Source organism: Peromyscus eremicus, chromosome 9 (genome assembly GCF_949786415.1).
Source record: "Peromyscus eremicus chromosome 9, PerEre_H2_v1, whole genome shotgun sequence".
NCBI classification, from domain to species: Eukaryota; Metazoa; Chordata; class Mammalia; order Rodentia; family Cricetidae; genus Peromyscus; species Peromyscus eremicus.
Window position 1 is genome coordinate 42,626,516 of NC_081425.1, and position 23,513 is coordinate 42,650,028.

Genomic DNA, 23,513 nt, shown 5'->3' on the forward strand with positions numbered 1-23,513 from the left:
CCAACTGATGCCAAGCAAAAGTCTAGGTCCTTCTAAAACGTTCTTCTTAGCAGAACTCCCTACATCCCCACATCTTTAGCACTGTATTACTCTTCCCTCAGCTCATGTCCAACCACAATAATTGACTAGGCGCCCCTCAAATCTATTGCTTCAGCTGACTAGAACAGCAGTTCTCAACCTGTGGGTCGCAACCCCCGGGGGGGAGGGGGGGGTCAAATGACTCTTTCACAAAGGGTCACCATCGGAAAGCAGGTATTTACATCACAATTCACAACAACAGCAAAACTACAGTTATGAAGTAGCAATAAAAAAGATTGTATGCTTGGGGGTCACCACAACATGAGGAACTATATTAAAGGGTCCCATCATTGGGAAGGCTGAGAACCACTGAACTAGAGTGTTCTCTTTCCAGAGGGACACAGAAAATTCATTCTCTTACTTCCTTAGTGACAAAACTGTACCAGAGACTAGATTCAAATCCAGGCCTGTCAAGTCCCAGAGTAGAACTGACACAAAACAGAAGCGCCTCCCAGCTCACTGTACTCTAAGCTTCTCTCACCATCTCACTGTATTTTCTGAAATCCCTAAGTTAAGGAACTCTTGTGCTGGGCAGTGATGGTACACGTCTTTAATCTCAGCACTTGGGTGGCAGAGGCAGGTGGAGCTCAGTGAGTTGGAGGCCAGCCTGGTCTACAAAGTGAGTCCAGGACAGCCAGGACTATTAAACCTGTCTTGAAAAACCAAAAAAAAAAAAAAAAAAAGAAAGAAAGAAAGAAAATCTGGTACCTAATTTTTAAAACAATTTTGAAAATAGCAAATGAGCTGGGTATAGTGGCACACACCTTTAATCCCAGTACAGAGGCAGAGGTAGGTATCTCTGAGCTCCACACCAGCCTGCTCTATATAGAGAATTCCAAGACAGCCAGGGCTTACATAGAGATCTTGTCTCAAAAAGCCAAAAGAGAGAGGTGGGGGGCGGGAGTGGAGGGGGTGGGAGAAGGAATATTATGACCAAAAAAGTTATTATAGATCGTATTGATGTCAAGATCAAATTCAAAAAGTATTTTTAAAACATATAAGACATAAACCAGACAGCAGGCTGAAGGAAAAATAGTTTTAATATCGACTTTTTTTTTTCTATAAATGTGGCTCAGTAGGCAGAGTGTTTCTCTACTGAATACAAAACGCTTTTACTCTTTTTTGTCCCCTCTTAAGAAAATTTTTTTCATATACTTTGATCAAGTTTTTACCGTCCGACAACTCTTGCTAGACCCTTCTATCTCCCTACCCATCCAACTTTATGTTCTCTAAAACACAAAAAGCATGAAGTTCACTTTGTATTAACTGGCTGGTTACTCCTGGGCATGGAGCTTGCCCGACAGTGTAGTTGGTATATGCAGTAATGAAACATTGAAGAAAACTGATTCTCCTTTTGCCAGCAGGTATCAGTGGCAAATAGTTTCTTGGTTAGGGGTGGGACCCCACATCCACCCCCCCTTCTCAGTGCTAGGACCTCATCGGACTTTACCCTGTATGTCTTGTGCATGCTGCTTCAGTCTGAGTTCTTATGTGCTGTGTCCGGAAGGCACGGTTTCCCTGGAGTCATCACCTCTGGCCTATCTTTTGTCATCCTTTACCTTTAGATCCCTATCCTGAGCCTTTCAGAAAGGAGTGATAAAGATATCTCACTTAGGACTGAATGCTCGAGTCTCACACTCTGCAGATTGTCCAGTTGTGACTCTCTATGACAGAAGCCTCTTTTAATCCCCAACATTACATAAAAACAGGCATGGTGGAATATGACTGTAAGAATATAATAGAAAAGCAGAGGCAGGAGGATCTTTAGTTCAAAATCATCCTTAACTACATAATGAGTTCAGGGTCAACCTGGGCTTCTCTGTATTAAAACACACTTCTCTAAAATTAACACACACACACACACACACACACACACACACAAACACACACACTCACAGGGTCAACCTGGGCTTCTCTGTATTAAAACACACTTCTCTAAAATTAACACACACACACACACACACACACACACACACACACTCACTCCTGAGTGTGATGGCACATGCCTTTAATTCCAGCACTCCAGAGGCAGAGGCAGGTAGATCTCTGAATTTAAGGCCAGCCTGGTCTACAAAGACTTCCAGGACAGCCAGGGCTGTTACTCAAGAAAATGTCTGGGGGAAACAAACAAACAAAAAAACAAACAAACAAAACAAAACACACACACCCTTAAGAGAAGTTGCTACTATGTAACTATGTATGTAGTAACCTAACATGCAGCCCCTCCCTTCAGCCCTCTTTCGTGCTAAGATTACAAGCATGAGCCACAGAGTTTAAATAGTCCTCTTCTTAAAAAGTCAAGTAGGGGGCTGGAGAGATGGCTCAGAGGTTAAGAGCACTGACTGCTCATCCAGAGGTCCTGAGTTCAATTCCCAGCACCCACATGGTGGCTCACAACCATCTGTAATGCGATCTGGCACCCTCTCCTGTATACATAATAAATAAATAAATCTTAAAAAAAAAAAAAGTCAAGTAAAAGCTTCAGTATTCAAACCACCCTTGTAAATGACTTTTAAACCCACTAATCAGTTGTTAGTTGAGAAAAACAAGTTTTAGTGGTAACAGTTCAGTTTCATAAAACATGCAGCTGACTTGGTAAGGCTGATACTAAAATGAAGTTTCCAGAACAAGCATACAAACAAACAAAAAACAATGGGAGCCAAGTTTAAAAGAATGACAAATTTACAAGTGGATAAACCTGTTTTTTGAATAAACAAATTATAATAAAGCTGAAACAAGTTAAGATAATGAGCTGTGGTCTTAACTATATCTATTTTATGGCATGCTTTTAGTCTTTGAAAAGTTTAGAGAAGCATGGTAGTGAAGAGAAGCACCTGAAGAGGCCATGTCTTCAGTGCCAATACTTGAATCACAGCAGCAAAAGGCTATTAATTAGTGCAGACCTAAGCAAAAATATTGTAAGCATGTCCAAAAATACACTTGCCGAAAGTTGAGTTATGTGGGTTCAGTGGTAGAGCACTTGAATAGCATTCATTAATCCCATAACCACAAAGAAAAAGAAACACGCAAGCAAAAACCACAGTGAGAAGTATCCCACTAACCAGCACAATAATGGGGAGGGGGGATGTAAGGCGTTAAAATTAAGATTTTGGATGGGTTGGGGATGGAGCTAAGTTGGTAGACTGCTTGCCTAGCATACTTGAAGCCCTGATTTTGATCCCTAACACAACATAAAACTGGATAAGGTGATACAGGCCTGTAATTCCAGGATGCATGGGAGTCAGAAGTTCAAGATCATCCTCAGCTACACACGAGTTGAAGCTAACCTGGGATATGCGAAACCCTTCCTCAATAAACAAATAAGACTTTGAAACTGGGGCTGTAAGAGGAGGCTTAGTGGTAGAACACGCACTTAGCATGCATGAGGACCTGGGTTCAAACTCCAGCAAGGCCCCCCCCCAAAAAAAATTTTTTTAATTAAGACTAGCTCTTAGTAAATTTTCAAGTATTTAAAATTTTAAGCCCTTTTAAAATGCTACTTAAGGTTCAAAGAACCTCTGTGTATGTCTCAATCTGGTTCCTCCTCTTTCCCCAGTCACCTAGCTAACTTCTAAGCACAGAAACAAGAACATCAATCCATTTAAAACCATTTAGCACTGCTGGAGAGAAAAACATCAGAACTGATTACCACTACATGTTTATCAATCTCAGCTGTGTTCTCAACAAAGCTACTTCCAAGTCAGCTACTAGTTGGTATATCACATATCTCCAGTCCCCTCCCTTTCAGCAGATGACCTTGATCCCTCGAAACCAGATACCTGTTGCTTCCAAGCTTTTTGGCTTTGAGCAAGTTAACCTTTTTACTCTTTACTTCAACTCCCTACTGAGTAAAATGTAGCTAATGCCATCAGCAAGTGTTGCAAGCACCATGCAAGAGAGCTTGCCCATCCTAAGCACCAAGTGTTACACTGAGAACACAGAAATAATCAAGATACACAAACTCCTGCTGTCTCACGACTACTTTCATGGTTGATTTAGATTTACACAGAAAAGCTAGTTCCTCTGAGCAGCGTTCACTTCAGGTGAAATCTAAAGAAATAAGTATTCCCAAGTAAAATGAAATATAAGTCAAGTATATTTGGGGGAAAAAGTAAACTTAGCTAGAAGCACTTGCAACAATGTGGCTCTATAGAGAAAAAAGAAGCTCCAAGATGGCCACCTCACCAGGGACCCTGAAGGCCATTATAAGGAGTTTGGATCTTCAGTGTGAGGGAAGGTCATGGAAAGTTAGTAGAAAAGTGACATGATCCAACTTATATTTTAAAACTGTCATTCTGGCTACCCTATCATTAATACAGTAAAACAAAAATTGACCAGAAACAGTGTCAGGTTCCTTTCCCCACAGTCTGGCATTTAGACAAAAGCTAGCATTCCCTCAGAGGCTTGAAGATAGTCCCTACTTGCTAAAAGGAGTCATTCTCATCTCTGGCAAAAGGGACAGATAACTCTTCCATTAACATACAACTGTGGTGCCTATTAGCATGTCTAGGCTCCCCCAACCCAGCTCACAGGCTCCTTTCCTCCCAGGTACCCATTCCCATATAACTAGGAGATCGATATCTCTCTCTCTCTCTCTCTCTCTCTCTCTCTCTCTCTCTCTCTCTCTCTCTCTCTCCTTACTTCTCTCTGCTTTGCCTTGGCAGTTTGGAATAAACTTTTCCCCTTTTCACCCACAGAGCAGCTATTTTGATTTCTTTACTGCTCTCATTTTCATTCAAACAGAAAAAAAAATGAATATATTAAGTCCAGAATGCATGGTAGCCACTGGGGTTATAGAGTATTATATGAAATACACTGGAAGGAGCAGCATCTGCCAATGTTCCTAGGGCTTTGGGGGCAGCCTAGATCTGTACCCAGCACTCAATCAACATTCAATAATTATTCATTTCCTCCTTTCTCAGTCCTCCCCATATCCTCCATTTTGCCTTTATTTCCTTTGGCAAAAAAAACATTTGCTTCCAGTTGTAATCTCAAAGTCACTAATGCTTTGTTTTCTTTGTTTGGTTTTGTTTTTCCAGACAGGTTTTCTCTGCACAGCCCTGACTGTACTGGAACTCACACCCTAGGCTGGCCTTGAACTCACAGACACCTCTCTTTCCTGCCTCTCCCTCCCAAATAAATGCTGGGATCAAAGGCATGCACCACCACCACCCAGTTTGCTACTCCCCTGTTAGGGAATGTAACTATCTGTTTGACCTGATGATCTCTCGGTGGACCTAACAATTCAAAACCAAGCTTGAAACATTCAAGCAACAGTGTAGCTCTACTAGTCTGCTAGCCTCTTGAAAAGTGGTTTCTCTAACGCTCAGGTTATAAAAATGTTTCCTTCTTCCAGCGTGATTCTCTGAAGTGTCAGGCAGGGTTTCACAAATCCAAGGTTAGCCTCAACTCACTAGGTCGCTGAGGATGACCTTGAATTTCTGACCCTCATGCATTCACCTCCTGACTACTGGGTTTACAGGGCCTGGGCCACCATACTTGATATGTGTTAACGACTCTCTCCAGTCCAGCCAGTGCTCCTAAGCAACATCCATACAAAGATAGTTTGTTCTAGACTTCACCTGAAATAGCCCAAAGGCAATTCATACAATATTAAAAACTTAGGCAGGGCTTAGTGGTGCATCCCAAGCACTCACAGGACCCAAAGTTTGAGGCCAGCCTAGGTATATAAACGCGTTTTTATAAATAACTGTGTGAAGGACAAGCACAGTCATCTGTAAAGTTTCAGGCACAAGAGGGAAAATGTTCTTTAGTAAACTTAGTCAACTAAAGGACATTTAACAGCACCTGGCATATAAGGGCAACCACAACTATCAAGCTAAAAAATGGTACATTAAGCCGTATTTTCGCCTTTTCCTTGATCATAAACGCCATTAAAGTAAGTCGTTTCAGGACAACCACAGATGGCAACTTTGAGTCCAAGGAATAAATCGGAGGGAGGTGCCCCTACCAGGAGCTGTGGGGTGCCTAAGTCTGGGGAGCGGAAGGGCAAGATCTGTGGCAAAAGGGTCACTAGAGGACAAAGAAATGGATCACGGGGTCTTAATATTCGGACTGAGACACACTGAAAATCGTAGCTTTGGTCCCACGAAGGTAATGCTGGGAAGACGCGGGGTCTGTAGGAACCCAACAGTCCCAGTGCGAATGGAGCAGAAATGAGCTCACTCACCTCTAACGCCGCCTGGGGGTCTTCGTCGATCAGAGCATCTGAGAAGCTCTGGAAAAACCTGCCAGGAAAACAACGACTTCAGCAGGGCTCACTAACCAAGGAAAGAACAGTAAGACAAACAGCAAAGGTGGAGAAAAACACGCACCGCTGGGACGTTGCAGGTCCTGCTGCAGCTGCCGCCATCCCTAAGAGCCACTAAAGCTTCGGCCCGAGCGTTTTCTACCTTGGTTACCAGCTCTGCCGCCGCCCAGGAGGGGGAAACTTCTGAAGAAACACCAACAGAGCTTCCGTCCTCGGTAGCCAATCAGCAGCCGCGCAGCATGCGGCCGCGGAAAAGGAAGCGAAGGGCGGGCAGGTGGGCGCGGGGCCCGCTGGGAAAGAGGAGGACACTCGCTCCGGCCCCGCCCCTACCGGTGACGCGCGCCAAGTCCCCGCCCCGGGGGCGTGGCCACGAGACCGCCGCCCCGCCGCCCCGTCGCCCCGCCGCTCCGCCGCCCGCCGGTGGGGTTGCACCGGCCTGCGGGACCTGTAATAGTGTCTCAAAGCCCCGCTGGAAGGCACTGGGGTCCGTCGGGAGAGTTCGCGGGTCTCTCAACGGTGTGCCACGTTAAGCTCCGTTTTCTCGGGTTTTCATCATGGCTACCGCGGGCGGCCGAGCTGGGCATGACGTCATGGGCGGCTGCCAGGTCTTTTCCGGCTGCGGAGCCCGGTGCGGCTCATCCGTTCGCGCGGCGGTGGAGCGGGGACCTCCGACGGGCTGGCTCGCCGGAAGTCGCTTTACCGGCGCGGAGAATGGGGTTTTCCGGAGGCGCTGCCAGACCCCCAGCTCTCCACACCCCAAGCTTCCTTCCTGCTCGGCCTCCCAAACCAAGAAAAGCCTGTTTGGAAGGCACCGAGTGGATGAAAGCTGGCCTCGAGTGTCTTGGCGGTGCCTGGTGTTCTAACGAACCGGCCAGGCCTCCCCTCCCACCCTCGCCGTCCTTAGAGCCGGGAAGCTGCCTGCGAGGGAAGGCGTGGGAGTGAGGCTCAGCCGAGCAACTAACAGAACTAAAGTATCCGCCGCACCCACACTACCGATCAAACTTCATTCAAGAGCTGTTAATATGCTCCGGAAGTCATTTTATTTACAAAATGAAGAGGTGGTCGATAGCTTCCTTAAACCTGATGTTAAGACCTCAGTTTGGAAATAGGAGAGTCAATGAACAAAAAGAAATTACTGTTCAAGCTTTTGCTTACATTACCTTCACTGTTAAACGCCCACTTTTCTCAGATCTAACTGAAAAAAGGCCAAATTTTTATCTTCCCCACTTTCCCCATACAGGCCAAAATCCTCAGCATGCTTGCCTGCTGGGCAGTCTATCCTGGGCAACTCCACTTTCTGTTAAAAAAAAAAAAAAGCAAAACACAAAACCCCACCCGCCACTCAATCCATGCAGCTGCAAATAATAAGGCACTGGGAGGTGGGGGGTCGTTTGAAAATACAAGGAAACAGAAGGGTACACAGATTAAGGATGTGCCAGGTCATCAAGAGATAGAGGTATGGGATAATAAGTTAATTAAAGTGTTACAAATTTGCAAACTGTAGGCATATCCCATCTGTATTGTGAATGGATGTTGTGAGGGGAAAAGAAAAGTGTTGATAGAAAATAGGTCAAAGAAAGGAACCTGAATCCACTGTTGTCAGAATGGAGAAGAAGGTGTGAGAGACTGAGGCAGAACAGCGCCAGCTGGCCGCTAAACTGAAAGAGGTGCAAGTTCTGGATGGAGTTAATTGGTGAGAAGACACAGTTGAACTAAAAAACTGAAGCTGAGCAGATTGTAAGGGAAGGTAGGGGGTTTCAGTTTGGATGTGTTGGTTGAAAGTTGTTCTAAGTTTATGTGTACCCAGCAGACACTAAACTATAAAAGAGCAGATGTATAAAGCTGAGAATTGTCTTTTGCATAAACATCTTTAAAGCAAATGTTGGTTTTCTTCAGTTTACAGTTGTCTGTATGGTTGGATGTGAATTATTTCTCAGATACATTTGTTGCAGATACCTTGTGCCAGTTGTCATCTCATTCTCTTAATATCTGAAACAAGTTTAATGTTAACAATTTATAATTAGTTCTTTTATGTCATATGTAAGACTGCCTATTCAAAGGCTATGGAAATACTTTCTTTTAGATCGTTCACTCTCCACATTTAAGTCAGTCCATATACTTTGACAACTTTTATGAAAGTATGACATAGGGATAAAAGTCCATTTTCTCCTCCATACACATACAAACTAATCCAATGACACTTACTGAAAAGATCATTTCCCCTTAAAATTCAACGGCAATTTTATTGTTCTATTCAAAATTCACGGCATCTTCTTGGAAACAGAAGTGCCAGACCTGCCAGCACACTCATTTAGAATTTTCTAGACTCTAAAACTGTACCTAATAAATGACCCAGTCTTACGTGTATTTGTTATAGTAGCACAGATCAACTGCTGTCTTTCTGTGCAGTGAAAAACTCTACTAACCCAATTTAAAAGATTTAGGTTAGGGTCTGGTGAGGAGGCTCAGCACATAAAAGCATGTGTTACACGAGCCTGGAAAACTGAGTTTGCTCCCCAAGACCAGCACACAACACAAATGGGTGCTGATGTGTGAAAATTAGTAAGTTACCCCTGAGAGAGTAGAGGTATACCATATTAGAGATTGTTTTCTTGAATTTTTCTTTTTCCAACTTTACCAATTAATTGACCAAGTTTCTAATAAGAATGCCTGTTTCAGGGCTGAGGAGATGGTTCAGTGAAAATAACCGCTTGCCCTGTAAGCCTGGTGACCTGGATTCAGATCCTCAGAACCATGTAAAAGCTGGGAGCAGTAGCACAGTATCTGTGGGTCCTCCTGCACGTGCAGCCAACCACTTTCTAAAGTACACTTAGAGCCCCAGCCTCACACACAAGAAGTTTATTTTCTTTGGCTTTCTGAAGACAGAGTCTCATTTAACACAAAGTGGCCTCAGACTCACCGTATAGCTGAGGAGGACCCTGAATTGCTGATCCTCCTGCCTCTATGTCCCCACAGTACTGGGTGTACAGGTTTTTGAGCCATCACACCTACTACGTGAAAACCCTTATAAAAGATCTAACAAGGCTTGCCTCACCAACTGGTGCTCTGTACATCCCAGGACCACCTGCCTAGGGGTGGCACCACCCACAGAGGGCTGAGCCCTCCCACATCAATCAAGCTGATGGAGGCATTGTCTCCTGTGAGGGTCCTTCTTCCCAGGTGACTCTAGTTTTTTGTCAAATTGACAAAAATCTGAACAGCAAAAGAGGTGCCAAGGTCATGAGAACAGAGGTCATAACCTAATGGATGATTGCCATTATTTGGAATAGATTTGTTGTCAGCACATTCTCTTGCTCAACTGCTCCTTCCTCTACCACCTTAATATTAATAGACTCCATCACTGGTGTTCTATGTGTGATGTCTAGAAACTGTCCTATGGCATAGCTGAAGGAAAGAGAGCCTCCTGCAACTTTGACCAGGAGTCTCACAGAAACATTGGGTTATCTGGTACCACTGTAAATACTAGTAACTCTGTGTGTGTGTGTGTGTGTGTGTGTGTGTGTGTGTGTGTGTGCGCGCATTCTTTTAAGAAACATTTACCAGGGCCAGTGTGATGGCTCAGTGGGTAAAAACACTGTGCAGGCCTGAATTCGACCCAGGAGCCCATGGTGGAAGAAAAGAACCAACTCCCCAAAGTTGCCCTCTCCTCTGTGCTCCTGCTCAGGCCTGCACATGGACGTGCGCACAGTGTGAGACGAACACTTGACAGGTGTGGTGGTGTGTGCCTGCACCCAGGATGATCACTAGTTCCAGGGCAGCACAGTGTGGCTCAAGGAGGCCTTGTGTCCAAAAGCAAAAGAAATAAAGACAAGAAACACTTGCTTGAAAACAGAAATATTGAGAACTTTTACATGATTTAATAATAAACAATTAAAGATACAAAAATGCTTAGAGGATTCCAAAATTTAAATTTTTGTTTAAATACAAATTCATTTTATAATATGAAAACATACGATATTAGCCCTCTAAACATAATGATTTCTCTTCTACAAAAATTTCTATACTAGAAAATTTGCAGAAAACAATTTCTTGTGACATTAAATGTACATTATTTACAGTTGAAAAAGTAATCTAAGACTCTAACTTCAGAAACTTGGATATATGTTATCTTTGTATGCAATTTCCTTCCCCCTTCACCCACAGTAAAAAAATTTATCGAAATAAAAAGCATTGCTTTTTATAGTTATTATAAAATTATGCTTTTACAACAACTGACTCCACTACATTAGCTCAGGACTCAGGCTGCTTTCTTGGCCCTTTGCAGCCCTGCACTCAGAACAGGAGCCCTGCCATTTAGCACTCAGCACTTAAGTTTCTAATAAGCCACAGTGCCAGCTGGTCTAAGGATGAATGAACAAAGAACTTAGAATTTACGGTAGATCTTGCTGATAAGAATTTTGTGAGGAAAACATTTTTATACAGTATTCTTTCCACCTATATTTACAATAGAAAATAATCTGGTAATATTCTGAATAATTTTAAAGTACAGATATTAAAAATCATAAAATTTATGATGAGACAGGAACTTGGAGAGCCTTTTTGTCTAGTCCAGTGCATCCCTTCTTTTTACCAGAACGGCAAAGGCTCTAGCAGATGAAGCAGCCTGCCCAGGGTCACACACCTAGCTAGTGGAGGTGCCACTCACAGGCTGCTGCCTTTATAATATCACATCTCTGACACTCAGGTTCAGACATTATCATGGGCACACTTCATTTTGTTGTTGCTTTCTTTTGGATTTTTTTTTTTAAGGTTTCATGTAGCCCAGGCTGGCTTCAAACTCACTACGTATCTAAGGCTGGCCTTGAACTCCTGATTGCCCTTTGTCCACCTCCCAACTACTGGGATTACATGTGCCAACACACTGGGCTTACATTATGATTTATAATGTTATTTAAACAGTGCAGCCAACTAAAGTCAAGCTAAGTGACATCACAATAATTTTAACAGTATAAAATAAGTTTCTTGCATCTGAGTCAAGACTTAAATTATACAAGTGGAATGAAAATACTTCCTATATAAATTTCCTGTTGACTTACATTTAAGTAGTATTTACAAACAATTCAGGAAGCTAATACAGTGTAAAGTTAGAAAAGAAACTTTAAAAACACTTATGATATAGCAACTGAAAAAAAAATCTCTAGAAGAATTTCTTCATAATATAAAATTCCTGCTCCTTCACAACTGAGTTCTGAAACATACAGAGAAGAGAAACACTTGGGTTTTCCTTCTCCTCTAGAAAAGGCAAAAGTAATTATGTTTCACAATTATAAAATTGTGGACTTCTGTGGATTTTTCATAGGAAAAAATCAGGTTATTTTCAGACAACCAAAAACAGAGTTCCATTAAAAAAATAACCACCCATAATTCCTTTGGTGTGCTAATTAAAAAGAGTTGGGCTCTAGCAGTTCGTTCTGTTTGATGGCTACCTGAGAGGGAAACCCGTTTGAACTGGACACCACCATCACATAGGGCTGTGGCTGCTGGTCAGTGTCTTCATTTAAATGCTCTTCAAACTTTTCCTCTGCCTCTTGTTTGAGAGTTTTTGTTTCCTGAGCTTTGATGACAGAAGTGATCACAGTGCCAGGTGGGTGTGCAACCAGCTGGGAACTTGGAGAAAAGGTCACCACAGGTGTAGTAGCACTGAAGGACGGAGATGAATCCATACTGACAGCTCCGTTGCAAATGGACTGAACATTGCTTGTGAGGACCTGTTGTACATGGCTGGGGCTAAAGACAATGGAAGGAGGAGAGCCCGGCTTCTGTGACTGCAGCATGACGTTTTCTTTCAGTACAGTCATGGGCTGTGATGATGGAATGGCTTGTAAAATAAATTTCTGGGACCCGGCACCTGATGATGGGTCTGTGCTGGCTATAACCGTGGTGAGTGGCACTGTCTGGAGTGTTACTGTATGCAACTGCTGGTTGCCAGGAGACACGACCACTGGAACCTGGGTTGAAGCCTGTATCGTCCTATTGAGATCACCAAACAGAAGTGAGACAATTAGTACATGGTACACCTTTTAAAACTTCAATACTTCTTCACAAGTTATTCTTAAAAGTATTCACATTGCTCCTTCCCCTATTTTTATCACAGCATAATTGATTAACATCATGCCAAACCTTGTGTTAAACATTATACAGGCTGGGTGTGGCAGCAGCACACACCTGTAATCACCACACTCGGGAGGCAGAGGCAGTTCGAGGTCACCCAGGGCTGTATAGAAAGACCTTGTCTCAAATGAAAAATCTGTGAATACTGCCACATTAACACAAGTGGGTAAGGCATCAACACACTAAGCAAGGCATTTATGCATAGGCCACGCTAAAGAAAAGTATGAATTTAAAAGGTCTGTTGATTCACCATGCTTACTCCTAACAAACGCCAAACTTCACATAATTGTGTTCAATCTGTTTTTTTAACATAAGAGAAAATGCTTGATTAACTTTAAAACAAAATCCTATCTTAACAGGACATCTATTTTTTTAACAGTTACTAGGATTTTCATAGCTCATAATTGGTATCAGATCTACATCATACAAATCATGACTGCAACTTCTAAGAGCTCTAGGCCAACAGAGAGCAAAGTTAAAGCCAAGCTTTGGCAAAATAAAATACACATATATTTTAGCAATTTTAGAGGCCAAAGTAATTTTCACAGTAATTTTTTCAATATAGGGTCTTTCTATGCTGCCCAGACTAGCCCTGACCCCATCCATCAGTACCCAGGATTATAGACATATGCCACCCCACCCAACATAAAACTACAATTTAACAGAAAAAATATTAATGTAAAATCCAATTTATAGAACTAGCAGTAATAATGAGATAACCTTATTATTAAATAAAAAGGTTCATAAATGATGTGATGACTCAATATAATTTTAAAAGTTTGCACTTATAGCCGGGCGGTGGTGGCGCACGCCTTTAATCCCAGCACTCGGGAGGCAGAGCCAGGCGGATCTCTGTGAGTTTGAGGCCAGCCTGGGCTACCAAGTGAGTTCCAGGAAAGGTGCAAAGCTACACAGAGGAAACCCTGTCTCGAAAAAACCAAAAAAAAAAAAAAAAAAAAAAAAAGTTTGCACTTATAAATATTACAGGGTTTTGTTTGTTTGTTTGAGACTTAAGTCTCTTATAGCCTAGGTTAGTCATTATCTCCAGGTCCTGCCTCTACCACCCAAGTGCTGGGATTACACGCATATACTACCACACAACTTAAAGTTTATAGTTATGGTGACTGTTATTATAAGTCAGTTGAAAACTGTATCTTGAGTTCAACTGTTCTCTCTGAATTTGGTCAAGTTAATTTGTGAAAGTTACACTTCAAATGGCTCAGTACTAAATATCACCTAGGAAGTTATTAAATATAGGTTTTATTGTGCTAGTTATATGTGACTGGTCACATATGCAAAGATAAGCAGTCACATGAAAAGATAAGACAAAGACCAAGTGCAACTTAGAAGTTCAGAAGAAGTGGGAAGGCACAGGATGACTCCAGCATCCCTGTGGAAGAGTAAATCTCCTGTTCAGATTGTTACCCAAGTCACATTGTGAACAGCAGTCTATGGGAGGATAGTAACAGCTTTTTCATTTTCTTTCTTTTGGAAACAAGGTCTTGCTATGTAGCTCTGGCTGGCCTAGAACCTGCTATGCTGATCAGGCTGGCTTCAAACTTAGAGTGATTCTCCTGAATATTGAGTACAGGCATGTACCACCATGCCCAGCTTTAACAGCTCTCTAGAAGGGTAGAGCTAGAAGAGACAAGAGTTAAGTAATATAGATTTAATAGGTGGGAGGGGTGTGACTCATAATAAAGGTGTGGTAGTATTAGGCAAACAAAGTGAGTTGAAAGTTGTGTGTGTAGGAGTATTTGTCTATGATTGCATACATGCCACAAGGCACACTTGCAGATATCAGAAGACAACTGGATCCATCGGTTCTCTCCTTCCACCATATGGGTCCCAGAGATCACTGATACAAATGCCTTTACCTGCTGAGCCATTCCATTGGCCCCTAGATTTCTTTTGGTTTGTTTGCAGATAGGGTCTTACTATAATATAGCACAAGCTGGCTCAAAATTATGATCCTCCTGCCTCAGGCTCCTGAGTGATGATACTGTAGCTGTGCACCACTGAAGCAGGCAAGCACAGGGATAGCTTAGCAGCCTGGCGACCCTACCTGCATCAGGCTGCACATATACCTCATTTCAAAGAATGGAATAAGTTGCCCCTCTCTTGGCAACCCCTGGTGACTCCTGTTTTGTCGTCAGTTTCCATTCCAATGTGTCTCAGAATATATCCAGACATGAGCAACAGGGTCCCTAGTCTGATCGCAACTCATTTTGGGTAAATCTGCAGTAAGGCAAACTGTATCCTCCCAATCAACTTTTCCCTACTTACCTTCTTATGTCTATACACAAGGGACACTCGTATGATTAGAATAAAATGTATCATAGCCTGCACAATAATCAAAGGCTTAGACAATCAATCAAAACAGAACCCTTAGAAACCAACTCCTCTTCCTGGAACCCAAAAGAAAGCCCTAAACATGGTTCTGGGGCACTCCAGCTCAAGTAATCCACTGCTCCCTTGCAGCATTTCATGTACTATCTCCTTAAGCAAAACTTCTTGCTACTTTGCCATCTCTGTGTGTGTTTTCAATTCTTTGGCTAAGACACCAAGAATCTGGACACACCTGGTCCAGACATGCCCACCAGCAACACTACTATACCCAGGCAGATACCACTTTTCAAAATAAAGTCACAGACCTTCCCATACCAAGCATTTACATAAATTTATAAATAAAATAGCATTTGTCATTTAGTTATCACAAAAGTATATATATATAAAAAATCTTGCCACCCTGTACATGCTATGATCCTCATTTTACATGTAAGTACTTTGTTGCAGAGGTAGACAGATTCCTTGAGGTAAACAAGTCTGACTTCAGAACCTATGTGCATAACCATTACAATACACACTACTTCTTAAGTCCTGAATAACCTCAGCTAAAGATGAATACTTACTATTTTAATTTTCCTTTTTAACTTTTTTACATGAATGTGTGTGCTCTCCACATATTGCCCTGTCCCATGAATACGATTATATGATTAGTTCTTCAGTGTGTCCTGCACCCATGCCTTTACCTTCTTCTACAGTATGGCACAGTGTACTGGGAAATTTTGCATATTACTAATTAAAGCTATCTCTAGGTCTTCAATGCTTTTGTGCAATGGTTTTAAAAATGGGCTTTTTTTTAATAAGATTGCTATCTCTCAGGAAACTTATATAATATCTACAAAATAAATATATTGACTCATTTGAACAAATTCTAGAGCAATTTTCACTTAAAAAAAAAAAAAAAAACATTTGGAGCCAGGCATTGGTGGCACACATCTTTAATCCCAGCACTCGGGAGGCAGAGGCAGGCAGATCTCTGTGAGTTTGAGGCCAACCTGGTCCACAGAGCTAGTTCCAGAACAACAAAGGCTACATGGAGAGACCCTGTCTTGAAGAAACAAAAACCAACCAAACAAAAAACATTTGGAGATTATAATAGTGCAGGCTTGAAATCACAACACGTGGGAAGCTGAGGCAAGAGGATAGTATACCCTGCCTTAGCTACATATCACATCTTTGTCTCAAAAGCAAACAAAAACTGGGCAAGGTGGAAGATTCCTACAATCTCAATGCTCAGGAGGAGGAGGCAGGGAGACAAAAAGTTCAAGGCCCTCCTTCTATATATATATCAAATTTGAGACCATCCTGGGACACAAGATACCATATCAAAAGAAATGTAGCTATTAAAGAATAAGCTACCATGAAGTTCCTGCAGCCACAGGAATTTCCAAACATTTTTTCTTTATAATTAAATCATCAGTTGTATCCAATTATGTTACATCAGTTTTATCTTCAAGTTAACTATTTTAAAACTCCTAAGCTGCTTGTAACTAAGAGCTATCATATTGCTGATTTATGATTCATCAGAATTTCTGAGGCTTATTATTATGTGACATTTAGCTAGTGTTGAAATTGACTCAGGTGTCAAGAAGTGCCATTTAATGTCACAACCATGTGTACTCATTTTTAGAGTACTGTTTTCATTTTATAGATGAGGAAATATTCCCAATAGTCGATCGATTTGCACATTTAATAACTGGCAAGGCTGGTGGGCTGAAAGGTTTGGCAGACATTCTTCCTACCATGTTACCTTGCTTTTAAAGTAAACCTACAGCTTTAGGCATTTTTAGAAGATAATTTTAAAGACCTTAAGACAAACTATTAGTGCCTGGATAAATATTAAAAGAAAATGGACTTCCAAGTTTACCAGGGACAATTCTGAAACACTTTACCAGGAGTTTACTTTGTTGGTCATTGAACTATCATGAAGTCCAAATCAAAACTAAAATGTATGAGTGCATACATTATAAACTGATTTAAAGGAAAACCTGAGATGTTGATGACAATTCCTGTGGTTTACATAAACCCTTTCCTCCCCAACTTGCTTTTGGTCATGGTGTTTCATCACAGCAGTAGTAACCCTAACTAAGACAAACTACAAGAACTATAAATTTCCATTTAATTTTGGATCATTATCTCTTGCCTTATTCTAAAATCAAATGAGAGCAGTCCTAAATTTTTCCAGAAGACCAATCTAGAGATAGGATTTTCTTGGTCAATTGGATGTTCAGCACCTTTTTCAAGTCTGATTTGATTAAACTGGACCAGGAGACTTTGGAACATCTGGCACATTAACACCTGAAGACGAGAAACTGACTCCTGACTGTCATACTTGGGCTTCAGACATATTCTAAAACAGGTTTTCCCAAGCGATACCACTTATTCTTGGCAGTGAGTGCATCCTAAAAGTCTCAGTTATGACAGTTTATGCTAGGTCTTGGTACACTGTGATCTATGATGCTATCGGTAGAGTAACAGCAAACACAGATTTGGGAGAGAGGGAATCAGGAAGGTCAAATAGCAAGAGTTTGAGGATATCCTGGGCTACATGAGACTCATCTTAAAAACAAACAAGGTCTAAAAAGATAATTTAGTTATCTTTTTAGGTTAGGAGCATGGACCACTCTTGTTGGAATAAAATTTCCAACACCCACATCGGGCAACTCACAACTGTCTGTAACTCCAGCTCCAAGGGACCTGGTATCATCTCAAGCCTTCACAGGCATCTGCAGTCAGGTACACAAAAACCCACAGGGACACACATAATTAAACATAAACAAAAACACAGCTGCTGACAGAATCAGAGACCTGATATAATTTTGCTCCTGAAACAATCTATTGACGAAGAACTCTACCTCTGAATCCTGACCCACTTAACAAAACAATGCCTCTGCTCAGAACATCACAGTGATGTGCACCGGTCACCAGTTCCTCACCTAATACTCTGAATGGAAGAATTTGCTGTTTCTTCCTGCATGGTGCTGGTTATGGTTGCTTCTCCTTCTGGAACCGCTTGTACTGGCTGTACCACATGAATAGTCCGGAAGAGCTGGGTAGGATAGGGAGCCTGGGAGGACTGCACTGTCCTCACAACCTCTGATGGCTGTCCAGCTTCCATAGGATCTTTGGGTTTTGTAGCTTTAGAATTCCCTGGTTTCAGAATTGTAGCGGCCCCTCCTTTTATTCCTGGACTTGAAGATACTCTTGATCGGTTTGCTTGATTCCGACTGGATGTGGTTGTTGGAGATAAGGAGAAATCCGAAGACTCTATGCTGGAACTTGGATCCTCATCATCTATGTATATGAGATCTTTTGGCATTTCTTTAAACTGATACACCAATCGCTGACCTTCCACTTTTGCAAGAATACCTCTTTGGTAATAGTACCTAGTCAAAGCAGACAATTTCATCAATCTTACTGAATCAAATATAAATTAAAATTATAGTCAACAAAATCATTTTTTCCTAATCATAAAATTTTAGGGCTAAAGTTTAAAAATAAAGAAATTTGTTGTTACTGCAGTTTATTATTTTGTTTTGTTTTGTTTTGTTTTTGAGACAGGGTCTCTTTACATAGCCTTGACTATCCTGTAACTCACTATGTAGACCAGGCTGGCTGTGAACTCACAGAGATCTGCCTGCCTCTGCCTCCCAAGTGCTGGGATGAAAGGTGTGCCTCACCACACCAGGCAGAAAGTGAGGAAATATGTAAAGGAAGGGCATTTATACAAAATATGTACAAACTCATACCAAGATTAAATCCTTATGAGGGACTCAAAAGATCACTTAGTAAAGTGCCTGCTTGCATAAAATCCTGAACTCCATCCTCAGCACCCATGCAAGAGCGCATAGCCCCAGTGCTGAGGAGGCAGAGAGACAGGCAGCCTAGCTCAGTCAATGAGCTCTAGGTTCAACAAGAGACCTGGTACCATAATACAACATGGAGAGTAATCAAAGAAGACACCCAAACCTCTGACCTCCACCACAAGCACCCATTCATACACCCACACAAACATATATACACACATGCAAGTCCTTATTAACAGCCAAATCTAAGAAGAATTCTGAATAGGGAACTGTGGAGAATGACTGGAGCTTCGCTTCTCTTCCTTCCTGTTCCATGCTGCTAATTTTCTGGGATAATCAACTTTACTACACACTTCAAGACATTGTCTCCCCTTCCCTGTTCCCTACCTTACTAGCAGCATTCATACAATTTAAATTTAACTCAATTGTGCAAAATTTGGTGATTCAAATGTCAGCGGTTTTAATAAAATCAATAACCTAAGTGATTCCTGTAAACACACACCTATGTCTTTTGTGTATAATGTCCTTTCCCTAAGCGGCTCTCTCCCTCTCTCTGCCCTCAAATGTTGGTTATTAAAACCTTTCCTTGGGGCTGGAGAGATGGCTCAGCAGTTAAGAGCACTTATTGTTCTTGAAGAAGACCGAGCACCCACATAATGTCTATAACTCCAATTTCAAGGGATCCAGTGCCTTCTTCTGACTCTGCTTAGAAGAATGAGAAGGGGAAGGGGGAAACAGGGGAAGAGGAAGAAGAAGAGGAGCAGGAGCAGGAGCAGGAGCAGGAGCAGGAGGAGGAGGAGGAGGAGGAGGAGGAGGAGGAGGAGGAGAAGCAGCAGCTGCTAAACAATTTAAGCTAATAAAAGATAAAGTAGTTGTAAGCCAGGTGTGGTGGTGTACACCTTTGATCCAGCATTCTCAAGGTACAGACAAGTGGGTCTCTGTGAGTTCAAGGCCAGCATGGTTTACATAATGAAACCCTGTTTCAGAAAAAAGAAAAAAGAAAAGGAATAGAAGAAGGAAGTTCTAAGTTAAGACGACAAACCATTTATCCTCTAATCATTTCTAATTCAAGTCTTTCTCAAACAACATGTGGAATAAGTAATGATACAGTCATAGAAAAACAAAACAAAAATGCGCTTAAATTTCTTTTATCTAATATCAATATTGAAGTATTCGTTATTCTACTATAATAACAGATATCTGAGATTAACATTTTATAAATTTTCAGATCTCTTTATAAGTAAAACATAAGTTGGGTATCTATTTTCTGAAATGCTTGGGACCAACAGTGTTTCAAGGTTTTAGAGTTGGTTTTGAATTATTTTTAAATATCTGCATAGATCTTACCAGTTGAACATCCAAACTTGGAAATGCCCTCAAATCCAAATTGCTTAATCCTCTTAATTGTTGCTCAAAAGTTTCAGAATCTGGATTCCTGACTTTCAGACTAGACTCTGCTGTTTTGCATGATTATTTGTATGAGAACAGTATTTTCCCCAGTTGAAGTAAGATTTAACTTTAAATGTATGCTGATTTCTGTAAGTACCGTGGTTCCTTCCATAAATATAATTCATGGGCTGGGGATGGAGCTCAGTAGTAGAGTGCTTGTCTAGAATACACAAAGCACTGGGTTCATTCCCAGCACTACAAAACAAACAAACATAAACACAATCACAGTCCTTAATTTTAAAAAGTTACCTGTTTTTCAATACCTAGGAGTGACATGTTTAACATAACCAAACTCTCACATACCTGAGTGCTCTTCCCATGGTCTCATAGTTCATATCAGGTTTGTTTTTGTGCTTCCCCCACAATCTAGACACTGCTTTAGAATCGACCAGTTTAAAAATGCCTTTTTCTCGTTGTGTCCATTTGATGTATTTAGGACAGGTAGCTTTGTCCTGAAGCAGAGCCAGTAAAAACTCCCAAAGGTAAATTGTGTTTCCTGAAACAAAATCAGTTTACTTTAAAGGAACACATTTTCCTTTAAAAGCACAAACCAACCAACCAAAGGACTAGAAGTCTTACAAGGTCTGTCTTTACCCGCAAAGAAATATCACAACATTCAATTAGCTGATGCGATCCCTCAGTATTGGTGAATACAGTCATAGGATCTAGTAGAGACCTTACTAAGTTCATACATATGTGATGTATGAATGGCAATCTTGTCAATTAGATTCATGATGACCTAGGGGAAACACTGAGATAATTTCTGTCTGCTCTTTAAAAACAATCACATAGTGAAAACATCAAAAGCATATTAAAATTTAAAAAAAACTTTAAATAGTCCTCTTTATATCAGAACCAGCAGATCAACCATGATAGCATTCTTCAATTTGAGCAAGAATTTCAGAAACACTAGATGTCCAACACACCATAGTAAGGATCTACAAACTGAAACTCTAGACTAGCTGAGTTGCTGTAAAACTTTGCTGAATGCATTAATGGAATATTTTGATAGACAAATAAAAAAAATGAAATGAATTTCATAGGCAATTTTGTTACCAGTCTCTTTACAGAAATTGATGACAGTATCTTATAAGCACCAGGCAACAGTATGTTCTACTTGGCTCTAACAAGAAAAATGATGAGCTGGGTTTGGGGTTACAGTGGTGTGGCATCTGTAATCCCAGCACTTAGGAGGTGAGAGAAGATCAGCAGTTCAAGATCACCCTCAGCTACTAGGGAGTTCAATAGCGGCCTGGACCACAAGGTTTTACACACCCAAGGTAGTCATTTGGTACATGTGTATCTATCTATCTCTCTCTCTCTCTCTCTCTCTCTCTCTCTCTCTCTCTCTCTCTCTCTCTCTCTCTCTGTATCTCTCTCTCTCTCTCTCTCTCTCTCTCTCTCTCTCTCTCTCTCTCTCTCTCACACACACACACACACACACTCTTTTTGGTTTTAGTTGTGTGTGTAACAAGGAGCAGGAAAGGAGCACAGGGAAGATGGGAAGAGAGGAGAGGGCACTGGACCTGTAGATAAAGAAATCTTAGTACTTACCCTTCCCGTCTTTATTTTTCTTTTTCACCGATATATTTGGTGTAGTGGCTGGGGAATCTGGTCGTGGTGGTTTTGTTTTTCTTCCTGAAATCAGAATAGCTCTGTATAAATATTTGCCCTCAAGAGTGAATGAAAATGGGCAGTTTTACTATCTTGTTGTTTATCAAAAATTTCAAGTTCCAAACTTTTATACATGGGTCAAGCAAACTGGTATCTCAAAATGCTATCTAAAAGAAAAATAACTTCAGTAAAAATTGAGCGTTAAGTAGGTTAAATCACAAATAATGACATATATGAAATTATACTTCAGGACTAGAGACACAGCTCAACATCAGAGTCCTCATCTAACGTGCACAAGCCCCAAGTTTGATCCCCAGCACACCAGGGATGGGGGGGGGGGGGAAGAAACCAGAAGTCACTCTGTCTTACCTGTAAAAAGAAAATGAGGTCCAATTTCAAATGCTGTGTTTTTTCCCTGAGATCACCACACTAGTGCTTTCTCTTACATTTTTTAAAAATATTCTTAACACCAACAATCTTTGAGCTCAAAAAATTAGCCATACAGCTGTGTGTGGTAGCACACACTTTAATTCCAGCACTTGGAAGGTACAGTCAAAGGCAGGTGGCTCTCTGTGAATTCTAGGCCAGAGTGATTGGGCATGCCTCTTTTGGGGGGGAGTGGTTGGGGCAGGGAGTTCTTTTTGTAAGACAGGACCTTGCTTTTAAAAAAGTTCAGGGCAGGAACTTCAGCAGGAATGGTAGAGAAATACTGTTTACTGGCTTATGTTCATGCTTACTTAGCTTTCTTAAACAGCCAAGATCACCTTTCCTAGGGATGGTATTGCCTGTAGTTGGGTGCCTTGCCTCCAACAACAATTAGCAATCAAGACTCACAGACATGCCCAAAGACAAATCTGATCTAGGAAATTCTTGAATCCAGGCTTTCCCCTCAGATGACTTTAGGCTGTGTCAAGTGGACAATTAAAACTAACTAAGGCACTCTCAATTTGTGAAAAGTTCAAGCTTCTCCTTTAACATAGTCTACCATTTTTGTCTTCAGCTGCCAACTTTCTACAGTGTTTTCCTGTTGGCATCCTGTAATGGAATCTTTGGTAGACTGGAGGTTTTCAAACTATGCCCTAGGGCAGCAGCTCTCAACCTGTGGGTCGAGACCCTTTCACAGGGTTGCATATCAGATATCCTGCACATCCAATATTTATATTATGATTCATAACAGTAGCAAAATTATAGTTCTGAAGTAGCAATGAAAATAATTTTATGGTTTGGGATCATCACAACATGAGAAAGTGCATTAAAGGGTCACAACATTAGGAAGGTTGAGAACCACTGCCCTAGGGCATGAGGAGTGGTGATACACACCTGTAATCCTTGCACTTGGAAGGAGGATCTGGGTCATTCTTGGCTACATGGGAGTTCAAAGCCAGTCCAGGAGAGTTGAGAGCATTTCTCAAAACAGATGGCTGGAGAAATGGCTCAGCTGTTAAGAGCACTTGCTGCTTATAGAAGACTGGGATTCTCTTCCCAGCACCCACATGACAGCTCACAACCAGCTCTGGCTCCTGTGAGCATCAACATTCACATGCGCGCGTGTATGTACACATGTACGTACACACACACACACACACACACACACACACACACACACACACACAAACACTCAAGCATACATAAATGCAACAAAAGACAAAGAGTTGGAAATCTCCTTTGGTGAGAAAGCTCAACTATTAAGTAACTAAGATTTTTAGTGACTAATATGAAGAAATACCTCAATTTGTTTTGTGTTCTCATTTTTTCTTACATATCTTAACTGGTATAGAAACATCCTCTAATAAAAAAGTACATTTGGGCCGGGCAGT

General features: G+C 41.4%; 2 protein-coding genes across 2 annotated transcripts in view; both read right to left on the reverse strand.

Annotated features, from left to right (window-relative positions):
- Window positions 1–6,723, reverse strand: part of Sugt1 (SGT1 homolog, MIS12 kinetochore complex assembly cochaperone) — a 34,334-nt gene extending 27,611 nt beyond the window's left edge. The window contains exons 1-2 of the mRNA XM_059273282.1: window positions 6,414–6,723; window positions 6,269–6,326 (exon numbers count right to left, since the gene is read on the reverse strand). Coding sequence (XP_059129265.1) covers window positions 6,269–6,326; window positions 6,414–6,451 — 96 coding nt within the window. The 5' untranslated portion in view covers window positions 6,452–6,723. The remainder of the gene's footprint in view (window positions 1–6,268; window positions 6,327–6,413) is intronic.
- A 3,482-nt stretch (window positions 6,724–10,205) lies between these two features.
- The window catches only part of Elf1 (E74 like ETS transcription factor 1), a 51,848-nt gene continuing 38,540 nt past the window's right edge, over window positions 10,206–23,513 (reverse strand). The window contains exons 6-9 of the mRNA XM_059274293.1: window positions 21,637–21,720; window positions 20,386–20,578; window positions 17,764–18,213; window positions 10,206–12,340 (exon numbers count right to left, since the gene is read on the reverse strand). Of these exons, the coding sequence (XP_059130276.1) occupies window positions 11,752–12,340; window positions 17,764–18,213; window positions 20,386–20,578; window positions 21,637–21,720 (1,316 nt within the window). The 3' untranslated portion in view covers window positions 10,206–11,751. The remainder of the gene's footprint in view (window positions 12,341–17,763; window positions 18,214–20,385; window positions 20,579–21,636; window positions 21,721–23,513) is intronic.